We start from the raw sequence: 20,822 nt of genomic DNA, 5'->3' as shown, positions 1-20,822 counted from the left end.
CATATTATGCTTTAAAGACAATGCTCACTACTTAGTTATACTATAGATGTATTGAAAAATATTCTCAAGCTTACCTGGAATTCAGTGATTATCTTCTAACGATGATTTTGGAATTAGATACCTCTGATCAAAGCTCCATTGGAATTGGAGATCTAGCTTCGGAGTTCGGTGGCTTCGGAAACTTCGAGATAAAAATGTTTCCATAGTTTGAACACTTCAAACAACACTCCGAGAATTAAACACACTTTACTGCGAAAAATAATCGTCAATTACAACGAAAACTAATAATTATCACGCAAAAATTAACGCCGATATTTCGAATTTTCGATTAAAAAAAAATGAAAATCAAAGATGGTAAACAAATGGAAAGGCTCGGATTCGAATGTAAACACAGAATTACACGTAATTGAGTCGCATTTTACCGTAATTACGGTATTTACGCCGTAAAATCTCACAGACGTGAAAATTTTAGAACAACTTTGCAACTTTTTTTCTTTTTTTTTCTCTAAACAAAATATGTCTGTGATCAAGGTCATCAGCTGTTTCTTGTTTATTTTTATTCCACCAGGTGATAATATTCGTGTTTTTCTTGATAAAATGACAAAAAATTCTGCGAAGAAGATGAACTCATCATTAATCATTGTCGTAAACTCGTGTTGAGTGAATGCAAAAAGCATTATTATTGTAACGATATCGTTGTATAATTTCATTCAGACAGTCTTCTCGCAAGTAGTGCATCATGGACGACACCAGTATACGCGAAAATGTCACGTTCAGAATCAAACATTTACTACAATCCAACGGTGTTAAATTATGGTTACCTCCGTATTATCAAGAAGGTTCCTCAGATCTGACATTCAACGATAAAATCGTGGTATGCTATCGATAATCTTGATCTCTAACTTAATTATTCTAGCCCTAATATTGTATATTTTTAATTTTATGCAGGAATTGGCAGAAGAGTACAAAGACGTTGTGAACGCTGACTTTCAATTATGCGCAGAAATTCTGCTTGAACTGCAGGATAAATGTTTGCAGCGATTACAAGAGCAAAATAAATTCAAAGCCGAAGGCATGGCATCGATTACTGTCAAAGTATCTGGCCAAAATGTACCCGAATTCACGGTGCATTTACGATTATCCGATATCACCGAATTATTGAGACAAAACATCGCTGAAAAAGTCACCATTTCTGCTGAAAGGTATATCAAGAAAACCTTACTTCAGTAGCATTCGGTTTCGTATTTTTTATTAATGTAGAAATACGTATGTTTAGGTTAAAGTTGATTTCGAATGGAAAAATTCTACAGTCCGATTCAACATTAGAACAACAGGGAGTTAAACATGGCAATACTGTCTTGGTGATTGTTCTTCCTTCTCTCAATGCTAGCGATTCACCTTCGAGTTCGAGTTCTGTACGTGTAATTTTGGTTTCTCTTTTTCGATGGTTTGATTTGTACATATAGATAAAATATACGATGTGAAAATATGTTTACAGGTGGATAATGTTGATGAGAAGATACTCAATGAAACCATGAAAGATTTGGAGTTTTTGACACAAAAATCGAAAGGAAAAAATGTATTTTCGGTACGTTCTTTCGGTCGGACTGCCCTGCCAAGCTTGCTAAGCTAAAATAAAAATTTTGCCTTTTCTCGTTCAACTATCAACGATAAATTTGTATTTTTAAATTTCAGGTCACTAATCAATCTGGTCATTTTTTGAATATCCCAGAAAGCAGTCGTCAGCATTTACTGGCCGCGATGACATTGCACGAGAAAGGTCGATCGGCTTTCAAAAGGGGTGTTTATTCTTTAGCGTTGGTGTTTTATCTAGAAGCCGATAACGAATTCAAGTACGAATTACGAAACCCATGATTCATACCTATTGTGCTAAAATATTTATCTTTATAATTCATATTTTTAATCATGTTTACAGACTGAGTCGTTGCGATTTACTAGATAAAGTAGATAACTACGGTCTTTTGAATTTGGATATCGTTTGGTGTTATCTTCACTTGAAAAGTGTCCATTATTTATCCGATGCTGAAACAAGATTGAGAATTTGCGACGAGTCATTCAGGAAATGCTATGGGCCTAATTTGGAACGTTTGAAAGCCGTGAAAGGAACTTGTGGTCTGGTTATTTAATTATGTAAACCCTCTTACTGGTCTACAGTCCTAGTCCTACTGGCAAATATTTTTATATATTGCAACAAAAGTGGTTTTTGAACAATTTTGAAGCTGTTTTAGCCCAAAATTGGGTAATAGTTTTTGAAAAATGAGCTGAAATTTCGCGAAAAATTCAAACTAACTAAACACTTTTCGTCTGTAGGACTGTAGAGCGTAGACTATTCATGTATTTTCATCATGATCGATTTCTAACTCGTGTTTTCATCTTCAGGAAATGAAAGTGTTTTGTTGGTTCGACTTCATTTATTGCAAGCTATTTCACATCATCTTATGAACAGGAATGCAATAGCTAGAGAAAAGTTCAACCAAGTGGAAGCAGAATTGAAAAGCCTTCGAGTAGATGATGAAAAAATAACAACTTTGATCGGGCAATTGAGTTAGTATTTTACCTAAATCGTGTAGTAAAAGTTATCTAAATTTATGCAGATTTTGACGAGACCGGTGTTATTTTAATTTGCAGATTGTACTCCGAAGGAAGCGAGACTTGGTCTTCGAGCATCCTTTAATGACCCAGACGCAGCGTTTAATTTCATTCTCGAGCAGAGAGAACAGAAAAAACGAAGAGCGGCTGTGGAAAGAATTAAGAGGTACCTACTTCAATATTCGTTATATCTGAATCTTATTTAAATTTTCACTAATCATCTATTATCGATTTGAAGCATCACAGATGGTTGTATTTGCGCTGATGGTGCTCCTGTTGACCCCGAAAAAGTGAAACAACTCGTTGATATGGGTTATTCGCAACTTTTGGCCATCTGTGGTCTGAAGAATTCCAATAACGATATGGATAATACAATCATTTGGATTAGCAACTACATCGCAAATTTAAAGAATTTATACCCCGCCTACGTAGCAGATGTGGTAAGTTCAACTTTATCTATGTAGCTCTCAAACCAGTAATACTAGAAATTCATCCTCACTTTTCTTTTCAGATAACGAACATCGATATAAATTCGCGTTCGTATTTCAACATATTCAACCTCCACAAGTACGAACTGAACGAACCGTGTATTGCAAATTTCATCGCAAAATCAGTCGGAGTTCAACAAGCTACGGAAGTTTTTCCTACAGTCAATTTTAAAACTAAAAAACCTGCTGAAACTTTGAACTCGACTTCATCTCCTGGAACTTCGACACCTACACCAGCTCCGTCTTCTTCGTCGCGTCCACCTACTTTACCAGCAATACCAGCTATTCCAGGTATAATCAATTGTGTCCGAATACTCATTTATTGCGAACTTTTTCGTTTGCTCAGATTCTTACCTACTTTTTGAATATTGTTCCAGCGATACATGATCCGAATTCGTTGTCTCCGGAGGAATACGATGCGTACGAACGACTCAGCAAGGACATGTCTGATACCACCGATGATTACCTCGATTCTACTCTAGAAAGCGAAGAGAACTTTTTCGTTATGTATAAGTCATTGCTGAAATAAAGTTTATTTACGCGGCGAATTGTACTTGTTCACTTCGCTTAATTTTTTAAATTTTATACTACGTAGGAGAGTTCGAAAGACTTAATTTTTGATTTTTAAGTTCGAAAAATTGCATGTCCTGTTCCTGTATGTTTACAGTAGTCTATAGCAATTTTTCTCTTTTTAATGCATGTTTGTAACGTAATATTTGCTATAATTGTACCGATGTTTTTAATGATATCATTTTTTGTTTGGTGCTAACAGAAAATAAATAAATGATCCACTGTTTCTAATTTTTTTCACGTTTTCTGTTTTAAATCATATTTGTATACGTACTTACCTATGTTTTTCGCCCAAGGTTACTTAATGCTTGGAAGTTTAAACCAATAGAAAAGTCTGCCCATACATCAGAAAGTTCATAAATCTGATAGCCTGACATAATTATAGGAAATTGGTCAAAAATCACATAATGTCAAAAATTCATTGAAAATTCCAAGTTTTTAAGTTTAAAATAATACATATTAAAATGTTCGATTTTCTTTTTTCAAAGGTTCTAACAAAAGGTTGAAAAATCAGACATGCCCAAAGAGTTGAAAATTGAACAATTTTTTTTCAAGTTTTTAAAAAGTATGATAGGTACCTAACTACCTATACTGATGTATCAAGAATTTATTGCTTTTTTTCTTTGTAAAATCAGCTCATACTCAATATCTACATAAATGAGAAAATGATCAACTTTTTCCTAGTACATATTTCAACTTCAGACATAATGCTTATGAAGAATTAAAAAATCGGTGTGACAGACATAAGTAGATCAGCGCGTCGCGTGCGGACCACCTTGAAAAAATTTTGAACAAGCCTTCAGTCCAAAAAACCAATCTATTTCAAAAAATGCAAAAAATCGATCAATTCCCGACATTCTGAGTCAAGGTAATCAAGTCTGGGTTTTAAGAACATAGTTGAAAAGAGCCAAACTGTTTCAAAATGACTTTCAGATATTTTTCCAGACGTTTGAAAATTTGAAAAATATCTACTGTTAAATTCCTAAAATTATGTCAGACTTTTGGGAACTTCGAAAAAATCCTGTGGAATTTCCTTAAATGGAAATTCATAATCAAGCATCAAGCAAAATACTTACCTATCCAAGAATAATTACAACTTTCCCAGGTGAGGAAGTAGGCCTTACTCTCATCATCCAAAAAGGGTCAATAATTTTAAATTTTTTGTATTAGGTACTCGAAGTTATCAATATTAGATTGAAATTTTGACAACTCAAGAAGACAAGATATTGCTTCAATAGGATGAGTAATACAAACTATTCTTAAGATCATGGTAAAGATACTCGTAGGTAGGTAATAAAGTATACAAATAAAAAAACATACCTATTTGAAAAGTAATTTATGTACAAAAATGAGTTCAACAATAGTTAAGAGTAAAATTAAAAGTATACCACATAGAAACATTTCTGTGTAGGTAGGTATAAAGAAAATACCTACTTAGGTATAGTAACTTAAGTAACAGCATTAATATATGAGCATAAGAGTCTAATAAATTTACCTATATCAATTTTAAACATGAATTGGGGAAATTTCCAAAATCTCTATAACAAGTTGCTCAAAGAAAGTTTTTTGAAAAACATCAACGATGTCATCACAAAGAAAACGATAGGTACGTATGTAGGTACTCGCGAGAATCTGACACACTGGGAAACATTCTAAATTATTATTAAGTGCCTATACTGTAGATCATACATCAATTGCAGTTTTTAATTTTCGATTTGAAGTACATATGTACCTAGCTGAAAGTTGTATTTTCAATTAGGTACCTACCTTTGAAAATAATAATACAACATGATTGTTTACCTGATCATAAGCAACACAATATGACCCCATCTACCAAATTAATTTACTTTTCCACAGCAGCTAGAATTTCCGTAGCCTATGGATAGAAGATATATTTGAGCTCCCGAAACAATTTAGGTAATAATCAAGTTGCACAAGACAATTTAGAGTCACTGGTTCATTAAAGAACCAAACAAACGGCGAGTGCAGAATAACAGCTTTGAACAGCTATGCAACGAGGTTACCTTTGAGGACAAAAAGCTTGCAAAGGAGATCAAGAAAGAGAACTACATGCGGAGTATTTGAGTTGCTCATTCTACATTTATTCATTATTTTGTAAAATTCTTCTCTATCAAAGGAAGATTAGGTAAGTTAATAGATTTTTCTTCTGCTTAGTAGGTACTTCCAGTAATAAATGTGAAATTTTAAAATTTGCACACATAGCATGCAATATTAATATGACTTATTGTAGGTAAGTATCTGTACCTGTGACCAGCAGTACAAAAATTGAAAGTGATAGTCCGAAATTGAGTGAAAATGCGCCATATAGGCAAGCTATAGGGCTAGGGCCATTAATGTTTTTGGTGAGAGAATTGTATAAAATTTGATATTCTTTTTGCCACCAATTTTTTAAGTAGATTTCAACAAAATCCAAAACGAGTTCACTGGACCACGGTTAAGCAAATTTTCAAATATTCAAAAGGGACACGTGACCTTGTAATCAAATAGGTACAGTAGTACATAAAACTCATTTTGGTGATTTTTATTAGTGTGGTCATCTAGAAAACAAGATTGCATTGCTCTCAGTACAACTGAAGCAGAATATGTTGCAATGTCTGAGGTTATTCGTGATATGTATTAAATTTGTGTTTAGGTTAACAAAATGATAGGTATCACAAACATAACTCACAAAATTGTTTAGTAAAAAGATAATATCTCAGCAATTCGTTTATCAAAAAATCAAATTACTGATATTTTATTTAAACTTTATAATAAAACCTCATTTCAGAATTTACGTCAATATTTTGTTGAAAAATATTACTGAAATTAACTCATAAAATACCTGGTGTATTTTCCCCTAAAATCAAACTGAATATTCAAAATCTTGACATCATATGTATTATTAGTTGCATTTAGATTTTTTAAGGAACAAACTTGAATTGGCATTCAAGTGTTGTAGAAAGTGTACCTACGGGGTAATCCATTATAGATATGTGTAGGAGTGAACTGAAAAATGTCTACAAATTATATTAATACCTACTTCTTTTTTTTTCTTTTTCAATTTGATCAGACCAGTGACCAGTGTCTCAGTGTCTTCTGACAAATAATATTGACAATTTCAATTTATGAATTTGATTAAGCTTATTAATGTAAGATTTTTTTTTTTCAAATACATACCTATATTATTAATATCAAAATATCATATCAATTATCAACTGAAGAATTTATTTTTAATAGGTACATTTCTTTTTAAAACTCAATTGTCTCAATTTTTTTCTCAGTGACTTATTCAAATCCCATTCTTCAGTTGGGTGGGAGAAACTAAATGTTTTATTTTCAGCAATGAGTTTGATAATCATTACAGACTACCTGATATCAAGTGGAATGATAACGTAATTTGGACACCTACTATATGTGTATCACAATATGCTATAGTTTATATTCAAATGCGCTACACTTTGTGGTCAAATGAACCACAGAATAAATTGTACTATGTTTTATACTCTTTTTTCTCAGTGTAGTGATTAAAAACGAAACAAAACGCCTCAGTAAGTACTATTTTTTTTTCTTCTACGTAATAGTGTATATTCAACAAGATTTTATACTAAAAAGTAATAAGTTTGAAGTTAAGTATGGTGATTTGGCCACTGAAACAGATTGACCTCTCCTGCCCCAAAAAGTCAACTATGAGGAAAGAAACTGCGATGAAAATTGTGGACCCCTAGAGCAAGTATGGAGGGGTGGTGGTTGGAGGGGCTGAAATGTATTTTCCCCTTAATTTTCTCATCTTTCACCAAATTCTGATAAAAAGTCCCCCTTTTTTTTTAGATTGGTTCTAAGGTGTCCAAGGAACAAAACCAATTTAGGACAAGAATTTTGGCCAATTGAAAATTTCGTTTTCGCTAAGTACGAGTAAGTATGGTTTTATTAATTACATATTATTAGCAATGGTGATATTGGTGGTAGATATTTGGTAAAGACTTCTTACGCAGGTGCTAGCAGTTAGGCGCTAGCATAATGCCAGCAACGCGCTAGCGTTCTTCTCTCTTATGAGGGTCATTCTATATCAATTCGACCAAAAAAATACAATTTTGAAAATCATGTCTTTCGATTTCGCTCAAATTTTTTTTTTCAATGTCTACCCACCCAATAAGTAAGGGTCCCAGCCTCATCAGCGGTGGGGGGGGGGGGAGGAGGCTTCCATTATTTTCACATTGTCTCGAGGTACTCAACTTCAGCAATGCATCCCTTCAAAGCTATAATACTTTGATCAAAACTGATTTCACAGTTCAAAAGGCCATTGCATTTTAAACTTTTTAAGCAATTTGAAATTTTCAAAACTTGGAAGTTCAAATTTTAAAATGGCGCTGTAAGTAGGAGCTACCATTTAAAATTCTGAAAAAATTTCCACAGATGTGCCTTTTGATGCTTTTTTGAAATTGTATTCAATTTTCGAGATGGGATCTTTTAATGGTGTGCGAGCACCCCCTTCCCCATGTTTGGGCGAAACTTTCAAAAAGAAATATGGGGTATGTGATACATCGAATTGTATGTTTTTGGTGACGCTGAACATGAATTTTACGTCAGATTTTTTATTAGATCCATCCACGGCCCCCAGCACCTTCCCAAAGGGGGTCACCTCAAAGAAAATGGTTTCATTCGTGTGACACATGAAATAGTATGCTTTTGGTATCGCTGAACACGAATATAGACTTAGTTTTTCAAATTCACCTCACCCATGGCTCCCAGAACCTCCATCAATGGGTAAAAGTTGAAAAAAAAATTGTTAGGGGCTGCGGATTGGCGCAATCAAAAATCTGACGTCATATTCGTGTTCATCGTCACCAAAAACATACTATTTGATAATTATATATTACATGCCCCAGATTTTTTTTGTAAGTTTTGCCTCAAATTGTGGGTGAAGGTGCTCCCCCTCCATTAAGAGATCCCATCTCGAAGTTTAAATATTTCAAAAAAGCATCAAAAAATACAGCTATGGACATTTTTTCAGAATTTTAAATGGTAGCTCCCACTTACAGCGCCATTTTGAAATTTGAACTTTTAATTTGAAAGTTCAATTTTCAACTTTTGAAAATTTCAAAATGTTTAAAAAGTCCAAAATGCAATGCCCTTTCGAACTGTGAAATCAGTTTTGATCAAAGTATCACAGCTTTGGAGGCACGCGCTGCTGAAGTTGAGTAGCTCGAGACAATGTGAAAATGATTGAAGCCCCTCGCAGTGCCACCCGCCCCTGTGGGGGCGGTGACCAAACTGATTGCGGGTTTCCTACTTATTGGGTGGGTAGACATTGTAAAAAAAATTGAGCGAAAATCGAAAGACATGACTCAAAAACGTTGGTCAAATTGAGGTGGAATAACCCATGATGCACTTTGCTTCTCTTACAAGGGAACTTCTTGAGGAGTCCACCTCCGATTTGAACATGGACCGCGATTTTTGGAAAGAGTATGCCAGTACGGTCTAAAACCCCCAAAACCAAATTTTCAGCGGCCCAACTCATTTTTCAATTTTTGGCGAACGTTCGACTATTCAAAATTGTCTGTTTTTGGTGATTTATGCCTTTTTTTTTAGAAAAAAAAGTACGTATGTACTTGATCAGTACAAATGATTGAAATAAGTTCTAAAATTGATATTATTTCCCCAAATCGGAATTTCATCATTTCCAGCCATTCTGGAGCTTCCAACGCGATTTTTCAATTTCTCCAGAATTTTAGGTGGGCAGCTAAAAATCGCTTTGTGTATTATACTCCATCTGTTTAACGAGTTTATCCACATTTGAGCCGATTCTGGAAAGGATACCTCAAGAGTGGGTTTTTAGCCAAATTTTTACATAACTAAGAAAAATGATCAAAAATCAAAAATTTCCCGTGTGCGAGGAAATTTTTGAAATTTGCGCGAATGTCGTCTAGAATTGATTCTCCCCCCCCCTCGACGGGAGAAATTCATCATTTCCAACCATTCTGGAGCTTCCAGCATGATTTTTCAATTTATCCAGAATTTTTGGTCCATTTCAGTGGCCCCACCCATTATACGTGAAATCGGATGAAACCCATAAATAGATTGATTGGGCATCGTTAGTGCAGGTTAAAGTGCAGGTTAGTGCAGCTATTCCTGACGTTAGTGCAGCCCCCTCTCCCCTTTTTGAAAAAAATGTGGCGACGAATCACGAGAAATGATTTACGAAATAGGCGTGAAAAATTGTTTAAACCGATTTTTTTAATTTTTTGGTACGTTGTAAACATCCATAAGAAATATCTCCACAAAAATTTTCACCCCCCACCATATTTTCCCCTCAAAATGGCGGTTTTTTAGCTTTGTTTGCCCGTTTTAGCGATGACCATGATTCGGCACAAAAATGGGAATAGCATTTTCAAATGTGTTTTTGACCTATAAAAAACATATTTTTTTCAAAAAACTGGAGCTAATTTTTTTAGAGGGCTAAAACCGGTTACGATTCACATTTTTTTGCATTTTACTCCAAAAATATTAGGTTTACGATAAAAAGTACCATGACTAAAAATGTTCCCCTTCAAATTATCTACACTTTGATACTACGCTCGATACTCATCCCTCAAGGGGGTGTCTAAAAACAGGGGTGGAAAGAGTAGGTGTTTCAAAAAAGGTCAGTCCAATAAATTAATCAAAGGTACCACTTAATATCATTTGTTTTCGCTCAAATTTTGTTTACAAAGTCTGCACACGTGCACACCCACTAATCAAACCACCATTTATTGGTCTTCAACCCTCCCAAGGGGTTGGTGGGGGATGTTTGATTTTTCTAGGAGCACACTACTGAATCATATATTTGAAAAACGAATCTGGACATGCGATATATCGAATAGCATGTTATCGAGGTCTTTGAATACGAATACCAAGTTATTTTCTGGGTCCAACTCCTCAAAGCCCCTCTGTGCCACAAAGAGGGGGTTAAAATTTTGAAAAATCGTGAAAAGTCGAGTGATATATCGAATGGTATGTTTTCGAGGCCGCTGAGTACGAATATGAACTTATTTTTTGTGTGGCACCTCCCAAAATGTCCCTCTGTGCCCCAACAAGGGGACCAAAATTTCGAAAAATTATCAAAAAGTCAAGTGATATATCAAATGGAATGTTTTTGAGGTCGTCAAGCACAAATATGAACTTATTTTTTGGGTCCCACCCTACAATGTCTCTCTGTGCCCCAAAGAAGGGGCCAAATTTTGAAAAATCGTGAAAAGTCGAGTGATATAACGAATGGTATGTTTTTGAGGTCGCTGATTACGAATATGAACTACTTTTCTGGGTTCTACCTCACAATGTCCCTCTTAGCCCCAATTAATGACCAAATTTTGAAAAATCATGAAAAGTCGAGAGATACCTAAGTACATCGAATGGTACGTTTTCGAGGTCTTTGAGTATAAATATGAACTTATTTTTTGGATTCAACCCTTTAAAGCCTCTCTGTGCCCCAAAAAAGCGTCAAGATTTTGAAAAGTCGTGAAAAGTCGAGTGATATATCGAATGCTGGTTTGATTAGTAGTTGGATGTGTAGACTATCAAGTGGTACCTTTGATTAATTTATTGGACTGACCTTTTTTGAAACACCTACTCTTTCCACCCCTGTTTTCAGACACCCCCTTGAGGGATGGGTATCGAGCGTAGTATCAAATTGTAGATAATTTGAAGGGGAACATTTTTGGCTATATGGTAATTTTTATCAAAAAACCTAATTAATACATATTTTTGGAGTAAAACGCAAAAAACGTGAATCGCAACCGGTTTTAGCCCTCTAAAAAAATTAGTTCCAGGGGTAAGAGGGACGGTTTTTTTTTGGTAGTTCAGGGGGTTCATCTGAACACATTCCCGAAGAAAAAATTCATGTGCCAATTTTTTCCTTTTAGCCCCCGCTTTTTCACTTATTTTCCTGCTCTACAAATGCTGATAAAAAGTTCGCGTTTTTTTAGATGGGTTCTAAGGTGTCCAAAGAACAAAACCAATTCAGGAAAAGAATTTTGGGCAATTGGGAGGGGGAGGGGCTTATGCCCTTTCGAAAATTTTGAGCCGCCATTTTGTAATGAAGGGTCAAAGTGACAATTAAATTTTTCTAGTCTAAACACGTGTTATTTATCCATAAACATACTACCTGCCATAAAAATTTTAAAAATTTTGGAGAGGTGGAAGTTGAAAAAAAAAACTGACGATCCCTTGCTTTATTAACTATAAGTCGCACCTACTATACATAAGTAGGTACAAGTTATGGGTAAAGCAGCTATTAACAATTGATGGCTCTCCCGGACCCCCCTCTAAAAAATCGTAGCAGTCTGCCGCTACGTAAGAGCAGGCTATGGGCCCAAAATTATTTTTTGATGTACTAAACACACCCTGTGAGTTATATCGAAATCTGAGGTTGAGGGCATTTCGCCTGTCTTGATGAGAGGTACCCTTTGAAAAAATCCCTATTCCAAAAATGAAAATTTTTCATTTCTAAAGTCTATTAGTGATTAGGTACTTACTTTTTCTAATTACAGGATAATTCTCATTTTGATTCACTGTGTACATTTTGTGAGCAAGTTTTCCACTAATTTCAATCAGTTTTTAATATATATTTTGTGGTAAGTAATTTGTGAGATTTCAGTCACACTATTCTTTTTTTGCAGTTTTCAGCAATTTAATTAGGTAGTATTTGTATTTATTTGTATTTCAATTTTTGAAAAAAAACTGGTTTTTACAGATTTTTTTTGGAGGAAAGACGAATAAAAATCAATAAAGGAATTTGTTCGTTTTTGTTGATTGTAGGGGTAACGGCCCAGTTTTTTTTACCCTCTCTAGTTTTTTTTACCCCCCCGAGAATTTTCTGAAAAATAAGCCACCAAAGTCATGAATTGATTTGAAAACCATATCAACATGTTTTGTGGTTCTTTTGGAACACAATGCCCTTGAAAAACTGCATTTTCCATTCAATCTTCATGGTTCAGGGGACTTCGAAAAATGTGATGTGAATTTTAGTCGATTTTCTTAACAAAATTTTAAAAAAGTGTGTTTTGATTTTAAGGATTGGACACACTAATTTCCATCAAAATGAGTTCGTGAGTACATCGCTGAATTCTACACACTCTGGTCTATTAGATGAGCTAGTTATTTTTCATCGAAATTGTTTTCTAAAAATTTTTAGAGGGGGTAAAAAAATAGGGGAACGATTCAAGCCCAGTTTTCTATTTTTTTTACCGGGTAAAAAAATAGAAAATCCATATTAATTTTTGTTCTCTAATTTTTTTACCCCCCACTATTTTCAGAATTTTTGCTCGCTGAAGACCGTTTAAAGACGTGATACCAATTTTATTCATTTTTGGGGAAGTTTTGAATGTACAGCTCTGAACTTTTGTAAATATTGTCCAAAAAACACTTTTTACAGTTGATTACATCAATGTAAACAATTAACCAAAAAAATTGAATAAATGATTGATACCTCTCTAATATAGGTTGTCTACGAAAGCAAACGAAACAAAAACTGTTACAAAATTGAAAACCTTAAGTATAACAGTAACATGGAAACAGAAAATTGGAGCAGGAACTTTCACAGCAATTTTTTTACTATTTATATCCGCAAAAAATAGTTTCTTGTGAAAAAAATGCGTTCATCTGGTGGTCCAGGAATTTTAGAGCCCATAAATACGTGTATTAAATTTTTTTGTTGAAAATTTGCACAAATAATCTTTATAAATTCTCAATTTTATTCTCAATTATGTTTTCAAGCAATGAATACACTCATGAAAACGGAAAGGGCACTTTTTGGCATGATTAATTAATAATTTGTTAGGAAACGTTGAATTACGTTGTTACAATTGAAAACACAAAAAAAATTGGGGGGTAAAAAAAATAGCGAATGGGGGTAAACGAAATAGCGATTGGGGGTAAAAAAAATAGCGAACTCGTTTTTTTGCAAAAAATATTTTTTTTTGGCGAACCTAATGAAATTAAACTTTTGGCAAACACTGAATCTTGTCAACGAATGTTTGCTGATTTCAATGCGCTTTTCAGTTTTTCTCTAGCTTCATTAGGTCAGAAGAAATTTCAAGATATGTCCTTAGGGGGGTAAAAGAATAGGGCCGTTACCCCTACATAGTTATATTCCGTAGAAAATTTCGACAATTTCGTTTTCGCTAAGTAAGTAATTTACTGTTTTTTCGTTTTTCGTTTCGTTATGAATAACGTATGACATACTAGTAAAAAGCAGGCTAGTGTTTTGCTAGTTACTTACATATTATGTATAATTAAGGAAAATGGTCAAAAATCACGAGGAAATTTTTGAAATTTGCGCGAATCGCTGTGTTCGTTCAGAACTACCCCACCCCCCCCCCTGGAGCCTCCAGGGTGATTTTTCAATTTCTCCAGAATTTTGAATATGCTCCAGGAGGCGTAAATATGAAGTTGGGCAGCTAAAAAACGTTACTAGAATAATGCTGGCATGTGCGCTGGAATATTTGCTAGCAAATTGACGCTAGCGTAGTGCTAGCATAATTACCTAGTACCTATTATGCTAGTAACACTTACCAGCAGATATGCTAACACACGTGTTAAAAATGGTGCTATCTGAGCCAGCTAGCATATTGCTGGAATTCTGCCGCTTGGAATAGCGAGTTGCAGGTCCTCAAAATTGAGAATAAAATGAAAAAAAATGATTTATGCTTTAATTCTGACCTGGTCGACTTTTTTGTTCTGATCATAAAACTCCAACCCATGAGGCTGGGGGAGGGGGTAAGTGGGTGAGCCCCAAAACTTTTCAAATAGGTAATGAATATTTTCTGTATTTTGATGATTTTTTTTAAACTGAAAAATATAAGCGAATCTTTAAATTATATCTGAGATACGAAACACCTGAGGCGGACATGCAGAGCGAAAGAGAGGAGATAAGATACCTTTCCCTGCCATTTCAGTGGTTCTTAGTTATTATACACACGATGATTTTTTCTTTAATTGTATTGCTCCCTGTAGCTAGATTGATTCATAATCCACAAAAAAAAATATCCTGAAAATTACCGGTGATCCGTGTCTAAAGGCTCACGTTTTTTCAGTGTTTGATGAAAATTTTAAGAGGTGGTACAAAAATAGGGTATCATTGATTCAAAAATTTCATTACATGGGAAGGAGTAGGTATAACTTCGAATCCATCTGGTACCTTCTCGATTCATTTTTCATGTGTCTTAAATACCGCATGAATTTTCTATTGGTTGAATATTTTACTGAGGTTTTGGTGTTTTGTAAAAAAATTCATAAATAATCATCGGCTCATCCAAAATTGATGATTTTATATGTACATTTGAAAAACCAAAAATTCAAAGAATTCAAAAATTGAGGTACATTGTAGGAAAACCGAAGTTATCAATCATTTTTGGGGTATTGGAAGGGGAGTTGGAAAAAATGTAAATTCTGGTCGAAACTTTCGGGGTGAATAGCGCAGGTTTTTGAGAACATACATATTTTTTTTTTTTTTACAGATTCCAAACTTCCAATCTCTCCCCTGTCTAACAATACTTCACACTTTATATCCCGGGGCATTTGAAAAATTCCAACTCAAAAAATGGATGTAACCAGTGCTCCGGGCTCCCCCTTTTTGACTGAAGAGGATACTTTTTTAACTATAATGTTAATTTTTGTAGTAATAGTAGCATTTGGTTTCCTGGTTATGTACTTAAAAATTAGTTTTAAAAAACCAGGACCCAAAACTTTATTTCATAAGATTTCGAGTTCCTATTGTTTAAGTTTACTGTTTTTATATATTGCTTCTGCAATATCTTATGTATTATTTAAGATGAACAAATTTAAGGCAGCAGAAGAGTAGATAATTACAAAGTTAATCTAAGTGATATTCAATCCAGGAGACGATCCTAATAGGTAAGTTTTTTTCTGCATTCAGTTGCAAATACACATAGCATATAGGTCTTAATAGTACATATTAAGATTGTTGTTCTTTTTTTTTTTTTAGTTTCAAGACCAGCTGGCCCGCCCATCGCTAGTGATGGAAAAACAATAATTATTCAAATTTATTAATTTAAAAAAAAAGTTTCTTGTTGTTCTTTTTTTTTTTAGTTTCAAGACCAGCTGGCCCGCCCATCGCTAGTTATGGAAAAACAATAATTATTCAAATTTATTAATTTAAAAAAAAAGTTTCTATCTCAAAAATTTTGTATTTTTCAAATTTAACAACTAAAAATAAAATCTCATTGATAGGGATTCTAAATTATTTTTTCCAAGCTCTTGAAATTCAGATAAAATATTTTAAAATCATAAAAATTATTTGTTATTAATGATTTTATTTTCCCACGTGTTTAAACGTCTGATACTTATAATATCATGTCCATCAACTGAACGTTTGTTTTCATCTTTAATATCTAGCTACAACATAGTATCTTTAGTCAAATACCTAGGATTAATCATTATACAACGACTTAAAGGTCAGATTTTTTGGGTGTTATACCTACCTACGCATACCTAGTTAGGAAAATTCGCGCATAATCTTTTCTGTGCGCGCATATTCTTTCATTTTTTTTTTCAATTTTTTGCCAAATTTATTTATTTATACCTATTATTTCATTTTTTTTTTTTTGGATAGGTAGGTACAGGTACATAACTTTTGCTTATTTATACCAACATTTTCAAAAGTAAAAGTGTACCTACACACCATTTCCGCATGTAAGTACATATAACTGTAATTCTCACTTCTCAGCAAATAAATTTGAGTGATTCGCCGATGATTCCTCTCCTCATGTTCCCATATTCAATTATTTATATGGTTTTAGGAGTAAAAGTACAGTTAAATCAAAGTGTTAATCCCACTTTGTGAGTTTAGATTTTTCTCAACAGGCTTCATTTTTTCACCATTGCCCAACTCTAAAGCCTAATACCTAATCATGTTGGAGCTAAAAAAAAGTTTCCCAACTTAAGTAACAGCATAAATATATAATTAGGAAAAAATAATTCTTACTTCTCAGTTTTTACTATTTATTACTGCAAAGCTTTTCAAACACCAAGTGTTCATCATTAAGCTTAAATCAGTGTTTGAAAAGCTTTACACTAATAAATAGGTAGTAAAAACTGAGAAGCAAGAGTTATTTTTTCCTAATTTAACAACTTCTCGCCAAAAGGTTCCTTTCTTACCTTTGAGCTTTGATAAGTATATAAGTACTAAATTATATATGGAATATGGATAGGTACTTCATGTTATTCAGGATACTTAAACATAGCTGATGGCTTTTCTCAAGATAATGACAGTGAAGTGATTAGGAAGTAAGTATTTTAAACATATATACACTTTGAAAAAATTATTCAGTAGGTAATATTTTTATTTTCATTTGTTTCAGTTATCAAAACTTTCTTTTATTCAAAATTACTCAACTTAAAATGTATTTTATATTTTTTAATAGCAATATGTCTGAAGTTGAAAAAATAGCCATAACACCAAACAGTTCAAAAAACCAACATGATAGATGGCTTTATGAAGTAACTGATGGTCCAGTAACTCCTGAAAAGTAATAATGTGTATTATTTTATAAGAGTCTAGTAGGTAAATTTATAGATATCAATTTCATACATGAATTGGAAAAGTAACGTTTACCAGCATTGTAGGTACTCGCGAGAATCACATACCCTGGGAACGACAGTTTTTTATTTTTAATTTGAAGTACATACCTAGGTGAAAGTTTTACTTTCAATTAGGTACCTTTGAAAATAATAATAAATCATGTGCACCTGATCATTAGCCACACGATATAACCTCATCTACCAAATTAATTTACCTTTCTACAGCAGAATTTCTGTAGCCAATGGGTAGATGATATATTTGAGTTCCCGAAACAATTTAAGTAATAATCAAGTTGCAAAAAACAATTTAGAGTCACTGATTCATCAAAGAACCAAACAAACGGCGAGTGCAGAATAATAACTTTGAATAGCTATGCAACGAGGTTACATTTGAGGACAAAAAGCTTGCAAAGGAGTTCGAGAAATAAAACTACTTCTGAGTATTTGAGTTGCTCATTTTACATTTATTCATTTTTGCTAAAATTCTTCTCTGTATCAAAGGAAGATCAGGTAAGTTGATTATGGATTTTTCTTTTGCTTAGTAGGTACCTAAACTGTTTTTAAATAAATTTCAATTGTTTTTCCTTCGATTAGAATACCGCATTGTCGATTTTAGGTACAATTAATATGCTGTCCAGAACATAACACCCTCGTGTCCAGAACATGGAACCCAAAGTCATGTTCTGGACAAAAATTGAAAATTTTAAAATTTGGATACTGTTGCCAGTTTTGCATTTAGGGAGTTGCAAAAAATATATGACGTGTGTACCACCAAAAGGAATCATTTACCGCACTTGATTGATTTCTTGCACATTACTGGGAGTCAAAAATCGAATTCGAAATTTTTCGTCCAGAACATCCTTCCTCTCCCCTATATTATTTTAATCGGGCTAAAAAAATTTGTGAATTATTTTCAGTTTACGCTTTACGATCTAAACTACCGGGAGGGGTAACGCAAAAAAAGAGAAAGGCACACTTTATTAAGCACAATAATCTATTCAGTCATTAATCTTATTCAGGTGTACGAGAGAAGAGGTCAGATGATGCGGCTGAGTGGAACATGTTGGGAAACATAGCAACTGGTCTATCACAATTTAAAGACACCGTTGAAGAAAAGGTAATCGAAGGTCTAGACTAGGTCAAAAAAACTGTGGAAAACATCCACGGCACACTCCTGAATACAAAGACGTTTTCCTTCGCAGAAAAAAACGTAGACCTTGTAGTCGAAAATAAAGCTAATTTAAAAGCGAAAATTGTAAGCATCGAACTTGATAATTTAATTTTTACGTATCAAGGGCGGGAGATTTTGTCTCTAATTAAAAATAACCTCACAATTCAAGCAGACAACTTAAATGTAGCTGTCTTGAATTTGAAAAACTTCATTTTTCAACAGCACTTTTGATGTGAGTTTTAAAAAAGTAGTTATACATACTATATAGCAAAAAATAACTACCTATGCATTAAAAGGTAAAACCTCTGCCGAGATTTTCTTTTATTTATTTTTTTTTTTTGTGCGAAGGTTTACCTAATTATAAATGTAAGTAAGTATGTAATTCTGCTTTTGTAACTATATTAAAACATGTTATGGAATCGCACATCGCATGATTATTTTTTTAAGTAGGGTAAATATGCCGGTAATTGACCCCCCCCCCCAGTAATTGACACTTTTGCTATTTTTTCATTTACGTAAGTGTTGTGGTAACAGTGATAGCGTCAATTATTGAAAACTTGTTGTGTTTTTCTCATTATCATTTATTCGCATGATTTTTTGGAACAGAATTGAAAAAATAAGTACACACAAATTTTTTCATATTTCATAGAGATTTGACTTTTTTCCAACTGTGATTATATCATCTAAAAGATAATTATACGCTGATTCTGTTTCACCGGACATTATCCGTATCTGTGCATTTTTTATGTGAAAATACACTGAAAAAAAAAAACAATAAAAATTACTGTTTCAGTATAGTAACCGGATCCAATCCAAAAATAATAGTGATTTTTACTCAGACAAAAAATACATTTTACTATAGAATTAGGTAAAATTTATTACTCTCATAGTAAAATTTACTAAATCTCATAGTAAAATTTACTAATCTCATAGTAAAAATCGCAATATTTTTGAATGGGATCCGGTTACTGTATGAAATAGTAAAAATTATCCATAATTTTTTTTTCCGTGTAGCTGGTGTCAATTAGTTACTGGCTATAAAAATTCAATGAAATCTAGTAATTGACGCCCATGGTAATCATGTTTGAATAATTCGTTGATGGTACATATTTTATTCATCTAGAATAGTTCAAAATGTCTGTATCCAAACCCAAACGCTTGTTTCACCTGTCATTATCCAAATCTGTGCATTTTTTTGGATGAATATAGTGGGTGTCAATTATTGGTTATGAGTTATGACAAATTCAATGAAATCTAGTAATTGACACCCCCGTCAATTACTGGGTGTCAACAACCAGAGTGTGGGTGTCAATCACTGGCAAATTTCGGACCACTTTTCAAAAAATCATGTCGTCGTATGGTATGAATAGTTTTCAATGAAATATTGACCATAATGTGGGGGAAGGATGGGCCTAAGATATGCAAGAACAACTTTTTTTTTAAAAATCAAATGTCTGGGAGAAAAATTTTTTTTGTTACAATTTTTAGAAAAAAGGTGTCAACTACTGGCGTATTTACCCTATGGCTTATGAAAGAGGAGTATTTTTCATTGAAGATTAAATTTTTCCTGCTTTACTGTTTTCGAGTTAGGTACCTACATTTTTCTTCATGGTGAAAATGGTATCACTGATCAAAATGTTTACGGTCTAATGGTCCATTTCTGCAGGGGTGGAGTAAAATTATAGAAAAATACGTATTAAGTAGTTGTGATAATCTATACCTTTACAATATTAGCAATACGTAAGTAATAGCCATCATGAGATATGCAATAATGTAAGTAATTTTTCTCTCTTTTTTGGGAGGGGGGAGCTTATATCTGGTCTAATGCATTATTTTGATACCTCATTGATCAATTTATTTTCATTTTCAGGAAGATGAGGTATACTCAGGTTACTACGGGAGAACCAGACATCCAGATAATTGCGATATTCATCAATTCATTTAGAAAATAAGGTAGTTATCATTCCGTTATTCGTGACGTCAGAGGAACCATTGATAAGAACTTGATTTTTTTCAAAAGTTCGCATTTTGAAATACGATTTACTCCAACTTCTAGGACATACATATTTTCAAATAAATCAATGATATTTCGATTTACCAATTAGAGGAGGTTTTGTGCGCCATGGGTGAGGTAACTTTGAAAAAATAAGGCTATATTTGTGTTAAGCGATATCGAAAACATACTATTTCATGTGTCACACGAATGAAACCATTTTTTTTGGGGTTACCCTTCTTGGGGAGGTGCTAAGTCAGATTTTTAATTGGACCCATCCACGATCCCCAGCAGAACCTAACCCTGATAAATGGTGAAAAGCCCTACTTCACAGAGAGGAGGGATTAGAAGGTTACATGTGGCAGCACAAACGAAGCACAGATACATCCATTTTTCTCTTTTCAAACTTTTGTCT

General features: G+C 33.6%; 2 protein-coding genes across 7 annotated transcripts in view; one reads left to right on the top strand and one right to left on the bottom strand.

The window, feature by feature from the left end:
* LOC135846809 (uncharacterized) overlaps positions 1-20,822 on the bottom strand; it is a 208,227-nt gene that overhangs the window by 169,748 nt on the left and 17,657 nt on the right. For 2 of the 6 annotated variants that reach the window (XM_065366093.1, XM_065366096.1), the window contains exon 1: positions 75-327. The exons of 3 other annotated variants lie outside the window; for them this stretch is intronic. The gene's annotated coding sequence lies outside the window, so the exon portion shown is untranslated. Of the gene's footprint in view, positions 1-74; positions 328-4,989; positions 17,185-20,822 lie in introns of those variants that run through there. One more of the 6 variants, XR_010559017.1, reaches the window with a different exon arrangement.
* LOC135846806 (NEDD8 ultimate buster 1-like) lies at positions 571-3,894 on the top strand. The gene is made up of 11 exons (XM_065366088.1): positions 571-874; positions 949-1,202; positions 1,277-1,415; positions 1,499-1,588; positions 1,696-1,853; positions 1,937-2,133; positions 2,401-2,565; positions 2,650-2,776; positions 2,849-3,050; positions 3,122-3,389; positions 3,476-3,894. Exons 1-11 carry the CDS (start codon positions 740-742, stop codon positions 3,625-3,627), a joined length of 1,887 nt encoding a protein of 628 aa, XP_065222160.1. The 5' UTR covers positions 571-739; the 3' UTR covers positions 3,628-3,894.

The sequence above is a fragment of the Planococcus citri genome, chromosome 5 (genome assembly GCF_950023065.1).
Source record: "Planococcus citri chromosome 5, ihPlaCitr1.1, whole genome shotgun sequence".
Classification (NCBI taxonomy): domain Eukaryota; kingdom Metazoa; phylum Arthropoda; class Insecta; order Hemiptera; family Pseudococcidae; genus Planococcus; species Planococcus citri.
This window is presented reverse-complemented; position numbering and strand designations above follow the sequence as displayed.

Bases quoted from the DNA above. Each gene is read 5' to 3' on its own strand.
- LOC135846806 (XM_065366088.1), top strand. From the start codon at position 740: ATGGACGACACCAGTATACGCGAAAATGTCACGTTCAGAATCAAACAT. The intron at 875-948 runs GTATGCTATCGA...AATTTTATGCAG, and splicing joins CATTCAACGATAAAATCGTG to GAATTGGCAGAAGAGTACAA. The intron at 3,390-3,475 runs GTATAATCAATT...ATATTGTTCCAG, and splicing joins AGCAATACCAGCTATTCCAG to CGATACATGATCCGAATTCG.